Source organism: Carcharodon carcharias, chromosome 13 (assembly GCF_017639515.1).
Source record: "Carcharodon carcharias isolate sCarCar2 chromosome 13, sCarCar2.pri, whole genome shotgun sequence".
NCBI classification, from domain to species: domain Eukaryota; kingdom Metazoa; phylum Chordata; class Chondrichthyes; order Lamniformes; family Lamnidae; genus Carcharodon; species Carcharodon carcharias.
Window position 1 is genome coordinate 31,974,959 of NC_054479.1, and position 15,533 is coordinate 31,990,491.

The 15,533-nt window shown below is 41.3% G+C and overlaps 1 protein-coding gene across 1 annotated transcript in view; it reads left to right on the forward strand.

Annotated features, from left to right (window-relative positions):
• Nucleotides 1–268: 268 nt before the first annotated feature.
• The window catches only part of LOC121286265 (protein phosphatase PTC7 homolog), a 28,725-nt gene continuing 13,460 nt past the window's right edge, over nucleotides 269–15,533 (forward strand). Inside the window, exons 1-2 of the mRNA XM_041203306.1 lie at nucleotides 269–822; nucleotides 14,820–14,999. Of these exons, the coding sequence (XP_041059240.1) occupies nucleotides 621–822; nucleotides 14,820–14,999 (382 nt within the window). The 5' untranslated portion in view covers nucleotides 269–620. The remainder of the gene's footprint in view (nucleotides 823–14,819; nucleotides 15,000–15,533) is intronic.

Here is a 15,533-nt window from a genome sequence, read left to right on the forward strand (position 1 = left end):
AAAAAAATTAAAAACGCAGCATTAAACTTCAATGTGTATGATGTCACCGCGTCACGAACTCCGCGCTCATCACGCAGTTTAAAAAAAATACGATCAAGCAGGGGGGTGGGGTTTCTTCGAGCAAGACGGTGGCCGATTGTGACGCCAGGACGGCGGTGACGTACAGCCCCAATCCAGTGAGGTCAGAGCGGCGGAGTCCAGTCACGAGAGCGGCGGGCGAGCACTGCAAGCAGTGCGCTTGCGCGCGCGCTAGGGGCGGTTAAAGGGAGGAAAGGGAGGGGGAAGGGCAGCGTTGTAACGTTCGGTGAGAAGTCCGTCTGCTCGGTGTCGTTGCTGTTGCGTCTTGCGCAAGGAAGATGGCGATTATCGGGCTGCAGTTCGACGGAGCCGGCCGGGTCCACCTGCAACAGAGACTTTGAGTGACAAGAGTGTTGTTGTTTTCGGAGGAGAAAAGTACGAGACGAGAGAGAGCGAGCGAGTGGAGCTGCGTGTTTGTGTGTGGCGCTGTGGAGCGGAGCGGAGCCTGTCCGCACCCGCCCTGCCCTGTCCTGTCCCTGTCCTCCCTGCCGGTCACTGTGGGCTGTAAGGTGCCGGTCAGGTCGCCCCCGCGGGGTGCAGTGATGTTCTCAGTTTTGTCTTACGGCAGACTGGTGGCCAGAGCGGTGTTAGGAGGACTGTCCCAGACGGATTCTCGGGATTATAGTCTAGTCACAGCCAGTTGCGGCTTTGGGAAGGACTTCAGGAAAGGGATTTTGAAGAAGGGGATGTGTTACGGGGACGACGCGTGTTTCATTGCCCGCCACAGGAGCGCCGATGTCTTGGGTAATTATTTTGTTATTTTTTTATTATTTGTTTCCAATCGGAGAACCGCAGCGTTTAAAGTTCAAAAGTATAATTAAACAATGGGCTTGGGGGCGAGTCCAGCGTTGTGGCAGATACCAAAGGCCCGGTTCAGCATCGACACCGATGGAAGGACAACATTACAAAAAGCAGTGCCAATCCAACCCGGCCTATTACTGACTGCCCCATCAGTCTACTCGCGATCATCAATAAAGTCTTGGAAGGGATCATCAACAGTGATATTGAACATAGCAATAACCTGCTCATCGATGCCCAGTTCGGGTTCTGCCAGGGCCACTCAGTTTCTGAGCTCATTACAGCCTTGGTGTAAACATGGGCAAAAGAACTGAACTCCCAGGTGAGGTGAGCAAAACTGAAGTCCATGGGAATTGGGGGGGGGGGGGATGGTGGGGGGGGAACTCTTTGCTGGTTGGGGTCATACCTAGCACAAAAGATTGGTTGTTGGAGGCCAGTCATTTCAGATCCAGGGTGTCACAGCAGGAACTCCTCAGGGTATTGTCCTTGACCCAACCATCTTCAGCTGCTTCACCAATGACCTTCCTTCTATCATAAGGCCAGAAGTGGGGATGTTCATTGATGATTGCACAATGTTCAGCACCATTAGCGACGACTCAGATACTGAAACCGTCTGTGTCCAAATGCAGCAAGACCTGGACAATATCCAGGCTTGGGCTGACAAGTGGCAAGTAACATTTGTGCCACACCAGTTCCAGGCAATGACCATCTCCAACAAGAGAGAATTCAACCATTGCCCCCCTGTTATTCAGTTGCATTACCATCACTGAAACCCCCCACTATCAACATCCTGGGAGTTACCATTGACCTGAAACTGAACTGGACTAGCCATATAAATACTGTGGCTACAGGAGCTGGTCAGAGGCTAGGCATCCTGTGATGTAGCTCTCCTCCTGACTCTCCAAAGCCTGTCCACTATCTGCGAGGCACAAGTCAGGAGTGTGATAGGATACTCCCCACTTGCCTGTTTGAGTGCAGCTCCCACAATGCTCAAGAAACTTGACACCGTCCAGGAAAAAGCCCTCAAACTTTCACTCCCTCCACCAGTGACACACAGTAGTAGCAGTGTGTACCATCTACAAGATGCACTGTAGGAATTCACCAAGGTTCCTTCAACAGCACCTTCCAAACCCACTACCATCTGGAGGGACAAGGGCTGCAGATAGATGGGAATACCACCACCACCTGGAAGTTCCCTTCCAAGTCACTCACCATCCTGACTTGGAAGTATATTGCAGTTCCTTCACTGTCGCTGGGTCAAAATCCTGGAACCCCCTTCCTAACAGCATTGTGGGTGTACCTACACAACATGGACTGCAGCGGTTTAAAAAGGCAGCTCACCACACCTTCCTACGGATAACTAGGGATGGGCAATAAATGCTGACCCAGCCAGCAAAGCCCACATCCAATGAATGAATACATTTTTAAAAAATTCAGCAAGTTATAAAGTGCTGTTTAAACATCTATGTTATTTAGCATTGTGTTAAAACACCATTTTTACCTTCGATATGATCAATAACATGCTAGCCCGCAGTTAGTGCCAATTGGATAAGACATGGGCCTCAATTTTTAGTTGCACTTGCGATGTTTTATGTAATGTATGAAATTCCCAAACTTTTTAGCTTCCTGATCATTAAAAGGCAAATTTATGGCCCAAAATAGGTTCTAATTGGGAATAAATTTTTTTTTGGGTCATGTCTGTTCATGGGATGTTTTGTTCTGACAGGCTATGAAAATTGTGTTGGGGAAGTGTTGGAGATACAGTTCATGCCTATTGCAAAAATTCGTAAATTTCCCACAGTTGAATTGGAAAACAACGCGTACAGGCCCTTACTACAGTTCTGTTAACATTATAGTACTGCAGTTTCAAACATTTGTCTTCGAACAAAAAAGGCACTCACTTCTGTATTTGGACTGGTGTACTGAGACTGACTTCCGCATTTGTCAATCATATGAAAATATGAAATCGACCATATGTTAACATTAATATGTGGTGTCGATGAGATTGCATATTTTGAAACATCATTTGGAACAGAGGTTAATTTAATTGACTTGAACCGTCCTGGTTTGGTAAAATCACAATGGTGACCATTAGAGTATGTGCATGTGTGCAATGAATATCTACACGAATAGAACACGAGTTGCAAAGATACCTGTGCCTTTGGTTGCAGTTATACTGTCACGTCTGTTTTGTTGGGGCCATTTCTATGATGTAATTAAAGAATATGCAGAATTAAAATTTGATCATTTAAATTTTAATTAAGTGGAGCTGTGAAACAAATGGGCGATACATTTGCTTGCTTCATTCAGATTGACACTACATGGAATGTAACTATAGTCCAGTATCAAACCTAGTTTAAAAAATGTGCAGGAGGTTCCCTGGCTCTCATGAACACTTTAAATATTTTGAGAATGGGCACTTTATCCAAGCATAAGGCATTTTGAAATTAGACACCATCCGCAGAGCTCTGCTTCTAAGTAAATGTGTGTTGATTAGAACACACTTTTGACCCTGAAAACTCAATTTGCAGTTGCGCAGCACAAATGGGGCTTTGCCAGCTTGGGAATTATTTTATAGCTACCAGTTTGAGATCTAGCAACTGTATAAACGTAGCCTTAAATCCATCAAATTTATTCTTTTCTAAATTGTGCGTATGTTTTTTACAATGTGAAAACCATTGTAGCGTGAGTTAATTTAAGATTGCTGTAAAGAGGAAATGGCTTAATTCTTTAAAGAAAAATGTAAGGAATCAACAAGTTTAATTTGGAATTGTTTTGACAGTCATACTGATATTTGAAGAGCCTGTGGTAAGTTAAGAAAATGCACCAGATATCAAGGAGTGTGTGTGTTGAACCAATAACTGTCATCTTTATGTAGGACCTTGCCTAACTTTACTCGTGGCTAACTGTCTAGTGGTCAGTGATTTGTACTGCCACTCCATTTCAGTGGTGACCCACATCAAAGTCATGGATTCTATTCCTCTAGAAGGTATGATCTTTGACTGGAGAGGGGAAAGAAATGGTTTATCTATATTAAAACAATCTTGACTTTTTCCCACTATTGTATCCATGTTTCTGCTGGAAGCTACCTGTGTAGATTTGTCACACTATAATTGCAATCCCTGCTCCCCCATCAGTGGAGATGCTGCAGTGCCATTACTGCGAGGGTGTTATTACATCATCTAAAAGCACAGTCAATTTCACTTGTATGCTGACGATCACCAGCTTTACTTCTCCACTGCCTCTGAATGCGAGCCAAGCAGCTTGACTGTCTTTCATGAGCATAAATATTGGAAAGGCCAAAGTCATCATCTTTGCCCCTCACCTCAAACTCTCTTTTTCCCAGCCCATTGTCTTTGGTTGAACCAGATTGTAGGCAACCGTGGCAATCTATTTGACTTGGATTGAGCTTCTGGCCCTCTATCTGCTCCATGCCAAAAGCGATCTACTTCCACATTTGTGACAATGCCTGTCTCAGTCTCTGTCAGCTGCTGAAATCCTCATGGATGCCTTTGTCACCCCAAGTCTCAACTGTTCCAACCCTCTCCTGGCTGGCCATCTATCTTCCACTCTCCATAAATTTCAGCTTACGCAAAAGCCCGCTGCCTGGATCCTATCCTGTACCAAGTCCCACCCATCTGCCCCTGTCCTTAATTGGATGCTGCAAAGGCTACGGACCCTGACAACGCTTGGCAGGAATCCTGAAGACTTGTGCTCCAGGACGAGTCATGTCCCTAGCTCGCTGTTCCAGTGCATCTGCCAGATGATATGGAAAATTGCCAACGTTATCCTGTTGACAAAAAGCAGGATAAGTTCAACCTGACCAATTTCCACCCCATCAGTCTACTCTTGATCATCAGCAAAATGATGGAAAGTGTTGTCAACAGTGCTATCAAGCAGCACTTAACTTGGAAATAACCTGCTCACTGATGCTCAGTTTTGAGTTCTGTCAGGGCTGCTCAGTTCCTGATCACATCGTAGACAAAAGAGCTGAATGCAAGAGGTGAGAGTTGACTGCCTTTGATGTCAAGGCCACATTTGACCCAGTGTGGCATCAAGGCGGCCTGGAAAAACTAGATTCAATGGGAATCGAGAGCAAAACTCCCCACTGTTGGAGTCATACCTGACACAAGGGAAGATGATTGTGGTTGTTGGATGCCGATCATCTCAGTCCCAGCACTTCATTGCAGGGGTTCATCAGGGCAGTCTCCTAGGCCCAACCATCTTCAGCTGCTTCATGAATGACCTTCCCTCCATAAGGTCAGAAATGGGGATGTTTGCTGATGATAGCGCTATGTTCACCATTTGCGACTCCTTTGATAAAGAAGCAGTCCGTGTCCATATGCAACAAGCCCTGGGCCACATTCAGACTTTGGCTATAAGGTGGTGTGACTGTTACTTGCCACTTAAGTGCCAGGCAAGGACCATCTCCATAAAACAGAGAATCTAACCATCTTCCCTTGACATTCAGTGCCATTACCATCGCTGAATCCCTAACTATCAACATCTTGGGGGTTACCTTTGAACAGAAACTGAACTAGACCTGCCATATAAATACTGTGGCTACAAGAGCAGGTCAGAGGCTGCAAATTCTGTGGCAAGTAAGTCCCTCCTGATTCCACAAAGCCTGACCACTATTGACAAGGCACAAGTCAGGAGTGTGATGAAATACTGTTCACTTGCCTAATGAGTGCAGCTCCAACTACATGCAAGAAATTTGATACCATCCAAGACAAAGCAGCCCTCCTAATTGGTACCCCATCCATTTGCTCCCTTCATCATTGACACACAGTGATAGCAGTGTGTAACACATACAAGATGCACTGCAACAATTTGCCAAGCCTCCATCAAAGCACCTTGCAAACAGGGACCTCAATCACCTAGCAGGACAATGGCAGCTGATGCATGTGAACACCACCACCTGCAAGCTCCCCTCCAAGCCACACAACATCCTAATTACAAACTATGTTGCCGTTCCTTCACTGTCCCTGGATCTCCTATCCTAACAGCACTGTGGATGTACCTATCCCACATGGACTGCGGCAGCTCAAGAAGGTGGCTCACCACCAGCTTCTCGAGGGCAATTAGGTATAGATAACAAACACTGGCCTAGCCAGTGACACCCACGTCCTGTGACTGAATAAAATAAAAAAACTGCATTGGCTGCCATGCCCCAATATCTCTCTGAGCTGTCTTCAACTTTCTAGTACTGAGACACTGGAATTCCTTAGTTTTGGTCATTATCCACAACTGTGATTTTTGTAGTCCAAGTGCCAGTTTTGTAACTTACTCATAAGAACATAAGAACCAGGAGTAGGCAATTCAGCCCCTCGAGCCTGCCCCACCATTCAATACGATCATGGCTGATCTCATTTCGGCCTCCACTCCAATTTCCCGCCCTCTCCCCATAACCTTTCAACCCGTTACCAATCAAAAATCTGTCTATCTCCTCAAATTTATTCAGCGTCCCAGCATCTACTGCACTCTGAATTCCATAGATTCACGACCCTTTGAGAAAAGTAATTCTTCCTCATCTCTGATTTAAATCTACCACCCTTAAGCCTAAAACAATGGCCTCTCATTCTAGAATGCCCCACAAAGTGAAACATCTGCTCCACGTCTTTGTCTATCTCCTTTAGCATCTTTTTTACCTCAATTAGATCTCCTCTCATCCTTCTAAACTCTAGCGAGTGTAGGCCTAAACTGCTCAGTCTCTCCTCATAAGACAAGCCCCACATATCAGTGAATATCCCATAAAGAAAAAGCCTGTTTAAATTAAATAAATCTCATTAAACATTTTTTTGTGACTTCCCATGATTTCTTGATTACGTTGGACAGCTATTTGCGAATTAAAATATTTCTAACTACAGATATTTAAAAGCAAATTTAGACCCCCGTTTCTACTTAGTTTTAAACTGATAATGTTTAATGTTAAACAGTATGGTCAAATATTGCGGCTGACTCAGAAGCTGGTGTGTTATTTTATGCCTGTGAATTGTTCCCGTTCAAAGAATTTTCCTCCTGTCGTTTTGTTTTGTATTTCAATGGTATATGTCAATAGCACACACAGCTGACTGGTTGTCTGTAATGCTGGAAACTGCTGTGTTAGTTTTAAAATCTTGCATTTTGTTAATAAAAGCATTTTGAATAATTTCAAGCAATGGGAATACTGATGAAAATAGCCCAAATAAGTTTTTAAAAAAAAGTTAGCTGCTGAATAGTCTATTACTTAAACTGGTTCAATTTTTCCAGAGCAAAGTGAAGTTAGTGGCTGACTGGGAAAACAATTAATTCTCCTTCCCCTGATGTCCCCCAAGCTGCCTCACACATACACCAATAAACTTTCAACTTTTCTTCTATGCCTCCACCTCTTCCACAGTTGACCTTCTTTAGTGCCATTGTCAGATCGTTTCTCGTTCCTCTAATTACTTCAGTTCATTTATTTGCCAGTTTCTGGGGTGGTGGGGATGAAATCAAGGACCCCGTAGTTTCTATTCTCCATAAGGAACCACATTAAACTTTGCCACTCTGATCTCCAACATTTCATTTAAATTGGATTTCATCGACTGCCGCCTTCCTTGATTTTAACCCATCTGTTCCTAATCAGCCCTTTATTCTTATGTCTACTACTCCTAAGGTTTGTCTTTCATGAAACCCACCAACCTCTTCCACACCAGTTTTTTAATCATTAAAGTGACTTTTCTTGACCATGATGGATCCCACATCTCTCTGCATTCCACGCCACAAGATTAAAAATCGTTGTCTTTCTCTACAGTCTTGCTTCAAACCTACATTTGTAACCTCCACAAACCTTTTGTTCTGTGTTTTGTGCATCTCTCCTTCCACTTCCCAACCTCATCCCCTACTTGTGGTGGAGAGCCTTCAATTGCTTTGGCTATGTCTCCTGAAACTCCCTCCATAAATTCCTCTGCTGCCTCTCTACTGTTCAAAAATCTGCCTTTAAATCCATTTTTTGATCCAGCTTTTGCAAATTCCCTCACTGTCTCAGTTCTGTAAAGCGCCTCTGTCTATATCAACACAGATTATTATCCCAGGACACCCTTGTTGTTTGTTGTGTCCACCTTGAACTTCGTTTGCTTGTTTTGGCTCCCTTCTTGTTTTTCTAATGCCTTTCTGTTAACTAAGGTGATCTTTGTACTACAAGTATTACTTAATCTCTTTCTGCTTTATATATATAATTGTTTTCACACAAGCAATTTAGACTCTCTGACTATCTGGCCCTTGGCTCTTGCCTGTTCTTGTCTTGTTCAAGTGCTATAAAGGTATCAATTTTTCAGCTCTGGTAAAGAGTTTGAATATGAAAATATTTTTAGGTACTGTGTATTTCCAGCATTTTGTGTTTTATTTATGCTTCCTTGCAATAGGTAAATGAACACTGCCACAGGTTGCTTGACTTTTCTTGTTTGGTCAGACTGTGCCAGTAAATATAATTTGTTTCTTTAAGATTGAAGTGGAAAACAATGATATAGAACAGCAATGGGGAGACATATAAAATGATGTTCAACAGTCCAGGAAAATAGATTCTAGTTAAGAGTGTTATGACAGCCGATGTTATTCGCTGAGCAAGCCAAATCTCAGAGGAAAACTTGTCTCACTGATCATAACTTTTTTTTGTATTTTGAAATGAGGTAAAATTACTGATCACAGAAACATAGAATCCCAGTAATACTTTTAGGATTTTAAAATTTAAAGATTTATTCACAAGAAGAAAAAAAGCACACGATTAAAATATACATTTAAAATAGTCTTATAAAACATTCCCCCAAAAAAAACCAATTGGTCAGAACAGACAAGTAAACCACTTGACAACAGTCCTCTTTGGATTTTTATGGTTAAAAATCTCTAATATTACCCATGGCAAAAAAAACTGCTACTTCAATAAAGTATACCCAACAACTCCTCACTCTCTTCCACCCTTCTGTGGAAATCTGAAGCAAGTTCAGGAACAGACTATGTTCTGACGTCAAAGACTTTTGACTGGATGGCTGCTTCAAATTCACAACTTTTCTCAGCACAGAACTGGTCTCAGGATATCTCCCCCACACAGCCACCACAACACAACTAAACATTTCCCTTAAATATTTTTTTTCCCTTTCATCCTAGACTCCATTGTCCTAAGTACCTCTTTGAACTCAACTTTTCCAAAATATAAAAATCTTTCATGTTTTCCTGTTGCTTCCACTTGCACATAAAATAAAAATTAATGACTGTCCCTTGTTTACTTATGAAACCTTTGTAAGTTGCAAAAGTTCCTTAAGCTCCCTTTGAAATTTAGCAGTTGAAAAATCAAGTTCTTAGCTATCGCCTAATGCAAATTTTTAAACCCAACTTATTTACTCAGAATTCTAACTTCACATAGCCTCTCGTTACAAATTTGTACATCTAGCACCTTTACCTTTCATCCCTTGGTTCCCACAGGCAAGCTGTCTTCTCTAACCTTCCTCCAGTTTGATTACCCATGTGTGAATGCACACAGCCTTCTTTACAACATACCACCATATTCCCAAAAATATTTTAAAAAATAACATCCATCTTCACAGGAACAAGAACAAAATAAACACTGATGAAACACCGTGGTAAACAAAATATGGGAGAAAAATTGAGAGTATGGAAAGAAGCATATACTAAGTATGTGGATAGCAGAGGATAGCATGACAAGAATGTGTACAAGGATATCAGGAGAGAAATCAAAATTAGGAAGACAAAGAGGAACTGAAATTAAATCATCAGGGAACAAAAAGTAATAGTAAAATGTTGTGCAGGCACATTTTTAAAAAAAAGTTGGGAGGGGAATAGGGCCACTAAGGCATGGACAGGATGAAATATCAGGCAGCAATAGCGAAGTGGCAGAAATGTTAAGTAATTATTTCGCTTCAGTATTTACCATGGAGAGACATTGGGTTGACATGACATCAAAAGATGCCGTTAGGCAAATAAAGAAATATATTTCTGTAAGCTGTGTCACTCCATTATTACAGATAATCAGCTTTTCCCCACCTGGTTGATCCCCTGTAACTACAAAGCTGAAAAAAGAACTTTTTTTATTAAGAGCTTGCACCTCACGGAGGAGGCTTCAGGCCAATCCACATCCAACAACCTGCTCTGAAACCTTTGGCCATGTTTTGACAGTTGTGACAAATTACACCATAGTGTATGAGGCAGTTCACAACATTCTGAATAAAACAACCCACAATAACTTGTCCTTTTTTCCCAAAGTTAATGGAGCCTTTAAATAATTCCAGGATCCGGATCTGCATCTTTGCCAAAAACTAAGCCGTTCTTCCTTGGGCCATACCCCATCTGTGTACCAAGTTTCATTGAAATCAGTCCATTAGTTTTTGAGAGAGATTGTTTACAGACAGACTGACTAATGGGCAAAAATAGGCCCAACTTCAGTGGTGGAGGCCATGCTATAACCACGTTTAAACCAGAGGAGAAATAATAAACTAATCAAACTCTGGGGATAAAATCCCTGGTCTGAATGGATTGTTAGCATACGTTTTAGAAGAATCTATTGAAGAGATAGCATTCGTGCTATTGCACATATTTAATCATTTAATTCATTAGAAAAAGATGTAGTGTCAGAGCACTGGTGGGTAGCTAACATTCTATTTCTTAAATACAGGCATTACTAGTCCAGGGAACTATAGAGCAGTCAGCTTAACATTGGTGGTAGGAACAATAATGGAGCCCCCTCTAAAGGCAAAAGTGAGAAAAATCTCGTAACCAAAAATATAATGATGAATAGTCAACATGGATTTCAAATGGGAAGGTTTTTTGTTGGATGAATCTTGCTGAATTCTTTGAAAAGGTATCAGGGAGAGTGAACAAGGGTAATGCAATATATCTAGATGGTCAGAAGACTTTTAAGACACCATATAGTGGGTGGCTACAGAGTTAAATGGCAGTATTAATAGCTAATTGACGTTAAGACAAAAGAGATTTGGGGTAAAGAAAATGAGCTATTCAGTGTGGCAGAAGGTGGAAGAACATCGTCATGGCACTTTTGTTGTGATGTCACTGTGGCATTTATTGCCTACTGGCTAAATTTCTTGGCCACTCTTCACTTTGCTGCATGTGTACTCCATTTGAGTCAAAGTTCTAGGTTGCTTCCAGCTCTGTACACTCATTACCTCAACAGTGGTCTTGCTGCTTAAAATATCCATCTCTTTCCACCACACTGCAATTCACTGCTCCTGCAATGAAGTGTGCCCTCCATGAAACTGACTCCATGTACCTTTCTACCATAGCGCCTCTCTTTCCATACACACACCAACCCCCGCCCCCCCCACACACACACACAAACTCCCAGTTGCTTTCTACTGAAGTCTTCGTCTTCCCAGTGTCCAGGCTTTCCCCCCAGAGTCAGTGACAATTAGTCATTACCTGAAGCTTGAAATTTGCAAGAGCCACTCAGCTAGCCCCACTCTCCCACTTTTCCTTGTGGCCTTGCAATTTTTTTCTTTTCAAATAATTATCCAATACTTGTTTGAAAGCCGCAATTGAATCTGCCTCTGCTGCACTCTCAGATGGTGCATTCCAGATCCCACCCACTTGTTGCTTTAAAATGTTTTTCCTCAATTCTCCATTTGGATTCTTCTGCCAATCACTTTTTAAAATCAGTATCCTCTGGTTCTTGACCCTTCCACCGATGGGAACAGTTTCTCCTTACCTATTCTGACCCGGCCCCACCCTGGCATGATCTTATACACCTCTATCAAATCTCTCAACCTTGGTGTCTCTGAGGGGAACAGCCTCAGCTTCTCTAATCTATCCTCATAACTGAAGTCCCCAACATGGAACCATTCTTATAAGTCTTTGCTGCACCCTCTCTAATGCCTTCACATCTTTACCAAAGTGTGATACCCAGAATTATTGGACAGCACTCCAGTTGAGGCCGAATCAATGTTTTATAAAGATTCATCATACTCTTCTTGCTTTTGTATTCTGTCCCTGTTTATAATGTCCAGGATCCCATATGCTTTATTAACCGCTTTCTCAACCTACCCTACCACCTTCAATGATTTGTGTCCGTATTCCCATAGCTGCCTCTGCTCCTGTACCCACTTTTGAATTGTATCCTTTTATTTTACATTGCTTCCCTAGTTCTTCCTATCAAAATGTAACACTTCACACTTCTCTGCATTAAACCTCATCTTTCATGTGTCCACCCATTCCATCAAAAGTCTGTCCTTTCTAAGTCTATCTTTATCCTCCTCAGTTCACAATATTGCTCTACAAAATTGTAATCTGCAGATTTTGAAATTGTACCAGGCATACCCTTATTTCATTAATATAGATCAAAAAAAGCAGTGGTTGAATTTTGCTGAAAAGCGAAGATTTTGTCGAAGCTTTTCACCTTGACACTTCAGAGTCAAGAATGCCAAATTTCAAACAATTGCAACAGTTTACACCACAGGAAAAAAGGGTGCTTGGCTGGCAAGTCGAATCTGGCCAAAGCATTGCCATGCAGAAAGCAACCGGAAACTATAGACTCCCCAAGCTCCCGGGTGATTCAACAAAAAGGCGCAAGGCTTGAACGTATTCCTTTGTGGAGAACTCTGTATGAATGTATGTCACTTCCAGCAAGCATAAATGAGCCATATTACAAGCTTGACTGAGTATCTTAAATTGGTTGTTAGTGTACCTATGAGCGCACTTAGGATTGTTTAGAACTTGCTGAACAATCATGGACTTTGGGAACTAAAAAGTGTCTCATCCACCTCAAATTATTCTGGAAAGGCAAAGTTTCTCAAAAATTTGAACAGGTTAAGGAAGCTGTTTCATGTAGCTACTATGCAGTGGCTATGCGAATGGTATTTTCCAATAACAGGATGCTGCCACAAGTCCAAAAAGACATTTTGCCTACCACACAATTGGCCAACTTTGTGAATGAAATTCAGTGCCAGTGTGATATCAGGTACATAGGCCATATGTCCCAATAATTAGCTGATCGAGTCAAACAGCATGTTCCTTTGGTTGTTCGTAATAGGCAGAGTAAAACTCAACCAGTCTATGCTTACAAAACCCAAAACTAACTGTACTGTTGGATGTCATTTTGCAATTGAGCAATGCTTGCTGAACAATTCTGGTGTTCCACTGTGGGGAAAACAGTTGTTTGTTGAGAGTCAGGTGAATAATTTAAGAAACATTTTAAATATCTGAATTTGACAATTTCCAATTGGTTTCACAAAGAATACATGAAATTTTGTGACTGAACTTAACTCTCAGCAGAACATTGTGCTGAAATGATATATGTTGTTTTTGAAAGTTGTAACCTATGCAAAAAAGAAACTTTTCTGATGGAGAGGTGGTAAAAGAAATTGGCACTCATGAGCACTTTATTGGAAAACTATGAACCAAATATCAAGCTTAATTCTGCAGAAAATTTTAGAGTTAGAGTGTTCAGTTTGTTGTTTACTGGATCTGTCTGGAGGCACTTTTAGCACTGCTTGGTTAGTATTCCATGTGCAATTTGTTGAGCAAGATTTTGACTCCAAAAGCTGTTGGTGTGCATGGGACTGAAACACTGCACGAGACTAAGCTTTTGGCTGCTACAAAACATTGGAAGATTTGAGCAAATCCTGGATCATTTGCTTTTGGTCACCTCAGTACATTTTCTATAAATGGTCAAAGCTCTGATTTTATCACATTGCTGACAAAAGATTGGAAGTATACAGCAGTCTTTCACTGTATAATTCACCAAGAACTCTGTGTTTAATGGCAGTTAATGATTCATTTGAAAGATGTGATGAAAACTGTTGCAAACATCATTTTTATCTGATCCAATGTACTAAACCATCGCCAGTTTGTTGAGTTGCTGAAAGAGACTGGTGTCTATTATTCAGAAATTGTGTACTTCATGAATATGCTATGGCTGAGTCAGGCAAAGTGCTGGAAAGATTTATCAAACTGCTGCAACCAATTAGAAACATTCCTAACAAGAAAGGTGAACTGGACAACTTTCACAAATCAAATGATAGAAGTGTGATTTGTTCTTTTGTAACTATTGATATCGGAGAATGAACTCTGAAACTATGGGGAAAGGATATGATGGTTTGTGAGCAACAGGGACTGAGTTTTAAGCAAAAACAGAATCTGCTTGCTAAATGAAAAACCAAGTCTACACTCAATTCGTGGTAATGTGCCTGCGAGCATGATTTTGAAAGTGATTATGTTGCTTGGCTTCAAAATGTGCTGGACTGATTTGAAATTTACTGGTTTCAATCTGGCCTTACAGTTTGTGCAAGACCATCTGTGCTTTTGCATAAAACTAACAATTGGTGGAAATGATTTCAATGCACAGAAGTGGACTGGAAATGGATTTGTTCACTCTGCTGAAAATATTGTAAAATGCCTGACTGCAGGTGACTATCCAGTTTTTAAAATTGTGATTGCCAAACTGCTTCATGTTAGGCTGAACTAGATTGTCTGAGTTAGCATACTCAGCAATTACTGATGACTTCAAAATGCCACTCGAAGCTGTAATTAAATGTGCTGTATCTGGTAAATTTGTTGAGACATGCTTCAAAATTTCATGTTGGTAAAGCACATTAAATATATTTACCTGTTGGTTGTTTTCTTCTAAAATTAATGTATGTGCCTAAAACAATGTAATTAGCTACACCTCTGGCAAGTCAGTGACATTTTTGTGAAAACAGAAGTAGAACTGTTTCAATGCCATATTCAGTTCAGAACCATATCCCATGAGATGAAATTTGAAAAACCAACAACAGTAAATGTTGGAAACACCTGGTTTCTGCAAAGGACCCACAGACACAATTGTTAATTTGCACCACCATCTGTGCAGAGAACAGACCTGATCTGAGTGCTTCCCACATTTTTGGCTTTTCAGATTTCCTGAATTTTGTTTGTGGTTTCAAATTAATTTTAAGTCTTTATACAAATTGCTTTTCTCTCAGGGGTGGCAGATGGGGTTGGAGGTTGGAGAGATTATGGAGTTGATCCTTCCCAATTCTCAGGGACCCTGATGCGAACTTGTGAGCGTCTGGTACGGGAAGGACGCTTTGTACCAACCAACCCAGTAGGAATCCTTACTGCAAGCTATTGTGAATTACTACAGAACAAAGTACCATTGTTAGGTAAGTTCTGATTGTTGACTAGATGTTTTTTGTATTTGAAAGGTTTTGCTTCCTTGTACTTTCAGAATCAGTTCTGCTTATTTTACGGCCTTTTTATTTCTGTATGTACTGTGGTTAATATAAATTTTATTCCTTTGCATAATATTGTAGGAGTTGGGAGTTAATTACTTTGACCAATTACTTAGAGTGTTTAACTTGCTGTCAGAACCTTTACTTTTAACGCTCCTTTATGTGCTTATGATTACCAACCACTGGAACAAAAAAGTACATGTTGGCCCAAGCAGAGGAGGCAGAGGTGTTTGCACGTGTATGAGCCCTCCCATTGTTTTAATGGAAAGAAAGTAACTTAAGCCAGCTGCTTCATTTATTCACTTGGTTTGAAGCTCTGGAATAAGTTACAACTCATTAGCCAATTGATATTGTTCTACACTCATCAAACTACTTTGCATTGCTTGCCTTCAGTGTTCACCATCTCCTGTTCTCTTCCCATGCAATTGTAGAATCACATTTTTACGCTGTTCAGAGGGCAGTGTA